This window comes from Lontra canadensis, unplaced genomic scaffold (genome assembly GCF_010015895.1).
Source record: "Lontra canadensis isolate GAN:19392208 unplaced genomic scaffold, GSC_riverotter_1.0 scaffold171, whole genome shotgun sequence".
NCBI classification, from domain to species: Eukaryota; Metazoa; Chordata; class Mammalia; order Carnivora; family Mustelidae; genus Lontra; species Lontra canadensis.
The window spans coordinates 879,437-886,174 of NW_022631165.1; the positions used below are offsets into that span (position 1 = coordinate 879,437).

General features: G+C 67.4%; 1 protein-coding gene across 2 annotated transcripts; it reads right to left on the bottom strand.

Moving 5' to 3' along the window:
• Positions 1 to 383: 383 nt before the first annotated feature.
• Positions 384 to 6,469, bottom strand: TEKT4 (tektin 4). 2 transcript variants are annotated; one of them, XM_032845948.1, is made up of 6 exons: positions 6,042 to 6,469; positions 3,792 to 3,862; positions 3,246 to 3,389; positions 2,539 to 2,761; positions 1,535 to 1,689; positions 384 to 676 (listed from the first exon to the last, which is right to left on the bottom strand). In XM_032845948.1, exons 1-6 carry the CDS (start codon positions 6,345 to 6,347, stop codon positions 460 to 462), a joined length of 1,116 nt encoding a protein of 371 aa, XP_032701839.1. In that variant the 5' UTR covers positions 6,348 to 6,469; the 3' UTR covers positions 384 to 459. The 2 variants fall into 2 exon arrangements, with proteins under 2 accessions (XP_032701839.1, XP_032701838.1); XM_032845947.1 differs by having other exon boundaries at positions 5,814 to 6,469.
• Positions 6,470 to 6,738: the final 269 nt, after the last annotated feature.

Consider the following 6,738-nt stretch of genomic DNA (forward strand, 5'->3'; position numbering starts at 1 on the left):
CAGGGCACACGGAGGAGAAAGCTGGGGCTTTGGTCGCGGCTGGGGTGACGACGGCTGTGGCTTCCACGGTGGCAGGAGGGGACGCTTCCTCCGCGGGGTCCTGCCGGCAGCTCCGGCAGACAGAGGGCCCCAGTCCGAGGCTCAGCAGGCTCAGAGCTGCTGGTGGGGGGGGCACTGAGTCGAGGTGAGCAATGCAGGGGCCTCTCCGGTCCTCTCCGGATGGGAACCAAGGCCACCACAGGCAGCAGGAACTGCCCGGGCAAAGGCTCTGAACCCCCACCTCCCCCGGCCTGGGCAGGGGATCCGTAGGTAAAACGCACCTGCCCAGGCTGCGGCACCTCCACCCAGAACCACGCCGACAAGTAGAAAGCTAATACACTCTTTATTTGGGGGCCTGGGGACAGTCCCTGACCACGTCCAGCCAGGCCGCAGAGGCACCCGCCGTGGTGCCAGCCCCAGTCACTGGTAGCCGGCCAGCTGCAGGACGGTGGGGTAGCGGGCACGGTGGGCCATGCACTTCTGGCGGTCGATGAAGAGGCTGTTGGTCTTGACAGCCAGGTCCTTCTCCAGGTGCATGCGCGTGTCCTCCAGGTTGCGTAGTGACTGCTCGGCTTCTAGAAGCTTCTCCTTCAGCACCGCGAGGGACGTGTCCAGCTCCTCCACCTCACTCACCAGCCTGGGGGGCCGGGGAGGAAGGCATGAGCTGGGGCCTCCAGGCTGGGACAGGCAAGGCCTGGGAGCCCTGGTGAGGGGTCCCAGGCCAAGCTGCGGGGCCACAGGAGGTCCCTAAAGTCCAAAGGGAGACCTGCCAGCCACGTGGAGTGGGCCGGGCCAGGATGCCACACGAGCCCCGTGGCAGGTGGGAGAGGGCGTGCAGTGTGCTCTCAGCCCGCAGCCCCACAGGGCCACCACGCTGGGCCTGAGCTGGGACTTCTGCTGCCACCCCTGCCCCCGCCCAGCCGGAAGAGCCCACATGGGCAGCACTCTGTAGGGCTGAGCTCAGGGACACCTGCGCAGTTAGGTGCAATGCTGGCGGAGCATGGAGGCTCCTGGGTCCCTGTGTTCCTGGAGCCTGGAGGCAGGCTGGACGGACCCCTGGTGCTGCCCAAGGCCCCAGTCCCCTGTATGTGCTGAGGGCAGGGAGGGAGCCATGCCGGGGGGATTCTGCCAACAAGGGCAGAAACACCCGAGACCCCATCCCGCCTCGGCTTTGAGCCAGGGCCAAGGGGCCACCCGTGCCACGGGGGGTCTGGATGGGGGGCCCGAGGCGGTGTGGGCATGGAGGCCAGGGGCCTCCGGGGCTCAGCCTCTCAAACCCTGAGATCCCTTGCCGGCAAGACTGCACAGCACAGGGTGAGGCAGGAAGTGCCACGCTGTCCGTGACACTCAGTGCCCTGAAAGGCACATCCGCGTCTAGTTGTGTGGGCGGGGGGCAGGGTGTTTGTGGGGCCCAGAGGCCAAGGGGGCCGGGCTGAGGGGGACACAGGCAAGCCTGTCCTCAGGACTGCCCCTGAGCCACAGCCCTGGCGGGCACCTGAACTGCGCGGCGTCCCGGCACAGCTCCACGTTGGGCCTGTGCGAGCGCTGGTACAGACGGGTCTGAGCCACCTTCAGGGGCGCCTCCTTGTCCTTGATGGCCTGCTTCAGCGTGGCTATGTTGTGCTCCTGGTCTGTGATCTCCCGCAGCGTCTGCACACAGGACAGTCCCTGGGGGAGCTAGCGTGACCCCCACCGCACCCCCGGCCCTGTCCACGGACTCGGGGGGACGTATGGAGGCAGGAAGATGTGTTCGGCCCCCTCGGCCCCACCAAGGGCACCCAGAGGGCCAGGGTGGGGCTGCAAAGCCTGCTGTCCAGCAGCTCTGGCCTGAGCGCCCCCCTGCCCCCACCCTGCTGGCCACTGGGCCCCAACCCTGGTGAAGAACCAGAGAGACATGGCGGCAGCAAAGGGCACCCTGAGAGCCCAGGGTCAGAGAGCCCTAGTAGGCCTGGCCACCTCCTGCCACCTTCCCTCTTGCTCTTGCCTGACAGCCACCCCCAGTGTCACCTGGTTTTGTATTGGCTTAGTGAGGGCCCAGGGAGGAGTGGGTGCCTGGAGCCTGGGGTCCCTCAGGCTGGACAGGATAGAGGATAACGGCCCGATCAGGCCAGGTTGTGACCAAGCCAGGGGCGGGGCTGGTCCACAAGGAGCGGGGGTTGGGGGTGGGTGGGTACGGGGTCGGGGCCTGATGGGGTCTGGGTGGGACGAGGGACGGGACGTGGCCTGGGTGGGGCCGGCCCTGGTGGGGCCTGGGGGCGGGGCCTAGGGGCGCGGATCGGACCTGAAGGGGCGGTAGCTGGGAGGGGCTGGAGTAGGGCGAGGGACGCGTCGTGGCCTGGGTGGGGCTGGGCCGGGACGGGGGTCAGGGGCGGGGCCCTACAGGGAGGGGCCGGGCCTGGGCGTGGTCTGGTGGGCGGAGCCTTGTGGGGCGGGGCCGGGCGTGAGGCGGGGCCGCGTCTGGGCGTGGTCTGGCGGGGCGGGGCGGGGCCGGGGCCTCACCTTGTGCAGGTGGTTCTCCAGCTTGTGGCGCGCGTCCTCCAGCTCCTCACAGCGGCGCTCGAAGGCCAGGTTCACCGCGTCGCACTGCAGCCGCAGGTCCTCGGCCGTGTCCCGCAGGATGCAGTCGACGAGCACCCGCAGGTTGGCCGAGGCCAGGCGCTCCCGCTCTGCGCGGTGCAGGTTGTCCTGGGTGAACCCGGCCCACGTCTCGGGCGTGGAGGCGCTGCGGGCGGGCACGGATTGCCGACGGCTCCTGTGACCCGGCCCTCCCCTGCGTCCCGAGACCACTGCGCCCGCACGAGTCAGCACCCCCAGCGCGGCCCCGCGGCCCTGTGCCCCCTCGCGCCCTCCGCGCCCTCCGCGCCCTCCGCGCCCCCAGCGCCCCCCGCGCCCCGCGGCGTGGTGGCTGCGCGCCCCCTGCCGGCCGCCCGAGGAGCTGCCGGTAACCCTAAGCCCCCGGTGAGCCGGGGGGGGGGGGGGGGGGGGGCGGGGTGCTTGCGCGGGGTCCGGGGTGCTTGCGCGGGGTTCCTTGCTCGCCCGCCGAGCCTGTGGGCAGAAGAGCTGCACAAAGGGCCCTCCGTGCAAGAGCGTCAGGGGCGGGGGGCTGGGGGACGGTCCCCAGCACAGGACGCAGGAGCATAGGCACGGGGTGGGCACCAGGGTTTGGAGGGGGCTCCCTGGGAGGGGCTGGGGCCGAGGTGGCCCACCTCTCCTCGAACTTGGCCGAGTGCGGGTGGAACTGCACCTCGGTGCTCTGGTTGTGGTAGAGCGCGCACGTCTGGTCGATGTTGTAGGCCTCCACCTTGTCAGACCAGTCCATCTCACAAGTTTCCTTGTGCTCTCGGTTCAGCCTGGGGCGGGCGGGGTCTGTGTTTGTGGAGGGGGCACAAGGTACCACCCCAGGAGCAAGCACACACCCCCTTCTCCACTGTGAACCAGTCCACCTCATCTGTCCAGGACAGGGGTCCTCGGGCCACCCAGGCTCTGCCTGGCCAACAGCGTCCAGGAGAAGATGTTCCCGGCCCTTGGAAGGCTGGCCTGGGTTCTGGATGCCCAGGCCCCCAGGCCATGCAGGAGTCTGCACCCCCACCAGTTGCCCCTACCTCCCCCGTCCTCCTGGCTGAGACCCGGGACAAGCCCCCACCTCTCTGAGACTCCCAGCCTGCTCACCCCAACTTCCTGCCCAGAGCCAGCCCAAGGGGTGAGGAGACACCCTGAGGAGACAGGGTAGGCGCGCAACCACCGAGACCCACCGGATCTGGTTCACGGCCTGCATTATGGTCCTTTTGAGGAGCTCCTGAATGTTCCGGATAAGCTCGGCTTCCTGGGGAAGAAGACCCCACTCCCTGGTGAGGATCGGAGGAGGGCCAGGCCGGTGTGGGCCCATGGTCAGCCCCTTCAATGCCTCGGCCAACACCTGGCCCTGGCTGTACTTGATTGGGCCCCACAGCCAGCTAGTCGACCCCTATCTCTTTCCCGGGAGGCCGGAGGGAGGAGCCCCGCTCTTTTTCACTGGGTTTGTTCTGGGCTTTGGAATATTCTGTTTGGTGTGGCAGAGTGCAGGGTTTTTTGTGGGGGGGCACTAGGGCCAGCTCCCACTCACCTGGCACCCACCCAGCAGCCCCTGGGCTCTAGGGGCCATCCCTGCCGCCTGCCCCCAGGCAGGGTGGCCAACAACGCCCTGGGCCCCTGGGTCCCTGGGAACCATGTGCCCTCCCGGCAAGGGCCCTGGGCTCAGAGAGACCCTCTCTCCTCCTCTTGCCTTTCAAGGGGGAAACTATGTGCCTTTCTGCTCCTGCGATGGCCCTGTTTTCTGTGCACAAACAGTCTCCTACCCCCATTTGGACTTTTACCTCCATCTGGCTCTAAACCCAGGGTCTGTCCCCAGGTCTCTCTCCCTGTACCTGGACCATTGTTCATGTTTTCACATTGGGAAGGTGGAATAACGCTTAGGGAGGGGGAGGTGGGTGTCTCTTGGTTAAGGGCCCAGGGGGCTGCAGCCAGAGCCCTGGAAGCTCATTGAGCAGCTGAGCGTGGGGGTGAGGTGGAGGGACACCGACGAGGGCGTTGGGGCTGGGAGAGGGGAGACTCAAGGTTCTGGGCTGAGCCTGGAGAGTGCAGAGGGTGCCCCGCATCTCCCAGGAATGCCCACAACCTGCAGTTCACAAGTAAGGTCCCCAGGATCTGAGAGGTGCTTGGAGCAGAGGATGGCCTGGGTCATTCCCTGATGCTTGCTCCCCCAAGGACAGGTCCTGCTGAGCTTGGAGTGGGGAAGCCTTGGGGTATGAAAGTGACCTCCATCCCACCCTCACCCATCAGCACTTGAATACTGGGCTGGGCCTGGATTCCCAGCACAGGCATCAGGGAGGGGGAGCTACGGTGCACTTGGCCTTTAGGAGCTCAGGCTCAGGCTTAATTTGCATGAGCTAGGATGCCCCAAGGGTCTACCCAGCCGGTGCCAGGACCCAAGGGTGGCCACAAGGCTGCCCCTGAGTGCAGGAGCCTACAGGACCCAACTTGCCAGCCCTGCCTGCATCCCAGACCTCAGGTTCCCCCCGCAACTGGGCTCAGCTCAGTCCCTGTCCCATCCATGGGGTGTATGCTGGGGGGCATCAGGCTTGTGGATGGACCTCGCCTCAGTGGCCTTGGAGTGTCCCATCCTTAGTCAAATGTCCCCGACACACATCCAGGTGTGAATTCTGTTCCCCTCACCCCAGGATGAGCAATGATTGGGGTGGGGGCAGCGCAGCGGCCCTGGACATGGGATGGGGTGAGCGGATGTGAGGTCCAACTCCAGCCCCCGTACCTGCTCAAACCCCTACATTGGGACCTGTCCCCATGCCATGGTGTCCCCAACTCAGCAGGTCCAAGCTGGGGCCCACTTTGCAAGGAGCTGAGCCTCCCCCAGTGTCCACTGTGAGCACTGGGCTCTGGGAAGGTCAGACTGGGCACCCTTCCGGGGTCAGGGCTGGCGCCTCCATCCGGTGTGGCCTGAGCTCTGACCCTGTGGCCCCAGCAACTTGTGGGTCCCCAACCTACAAACAGAGCTGGTGTCACTGTGCCTGGGTGTGGACCCGGGCGTGTGTGCCAAGGGTTACGTGCTCTGAGTATTTCCCGTGTGTGCAGAGGGGCGTGGGCTCCACGAGTCTGCGTGCGCCCGCCCGGGGTCAGCCCGTGTCGTGGGGGCGCCCCGGGGAACCACCCCTGCTCCACCCTGTGCAGGCCACGCTCCCTGAGGCTGGGGAGGGCCGCGGGGCGTGCGGCTCCCACAGCACCTTCAGCAGCTCCATTTCCACGAAGTCGCGGACAAGGTCGGGGTGCTGGCGGTGCTCGCGGCGCTGCAAGTTGTCGGTGGTGATGGAGAAGGGCACGGCGGTGGCGTCCAGGGCGCGCTGCAGCCGCTGCTTCTGGGCCAGCAGCAGGTCGGTCTCCGTGGCCAGCTCGCACGCCTCCTGCTGCAGCTCCGACTTCCAGCAGTGCGTGTCCTGCAGCCGCGCGCCCACCTTGCGGGTGGCGTCCTCCTGCGAGCGCCGGGCCAGCGCCTCTGTCTCCGCCGCCAGCTGCTGGCTCTCGTGGCGCTTCCGCTCCGACTGGTCGCGGTCGGCAAAGGCTTGGTGGTAGCGGGCATAGCAGTTCTGGAACCACTCGTCCGCCAGGTACTTGGCCGAGCGGAAGCCGGCGGTGGCCAGGCCCGAGGACGTGTGGGCGCCCGTGTTCCGAGCCACATCGTACAGCTTCCGGGGCAGCTCACAGGCCGGCACCGTCTGCGGGGCCGGCTCCTTGGTCAGGAGCACGTCCGTCTGCGCCATGGTGCTCCCCGCCCCTGCTCCCCCGGGGAGGGATGGTCAGTGGTCAGGGCAGCGGTCAGTGGGGCAGGTCCCAGCCACTCTGTGCCCAGCAGGACACTTCTGGTCTCCCAGCGACAGGTACACACAAGCCCTCTGTTGCTGGGCAACTGGCCCCCGCCCCTAGAGGCTCTCTTAAAGGGCCAGGCAGGCCCCAGCCCCAGCACCCATCCTGGCCCACATGTGGCGTCTGCCCAGAATTGCACCGGGACGGTGGCCTGGCGCCAGAGCCCGTTGTCCCCTGCCCATCTTACTCGTCCCAGGGAGCAGGTCCCCCAGACACGCACGGGGGTGAGCCTGTCTTTGAAGGGGTTTGAATTCAGCCTCCAGGGGATACCTTGGACCCAGACACCCG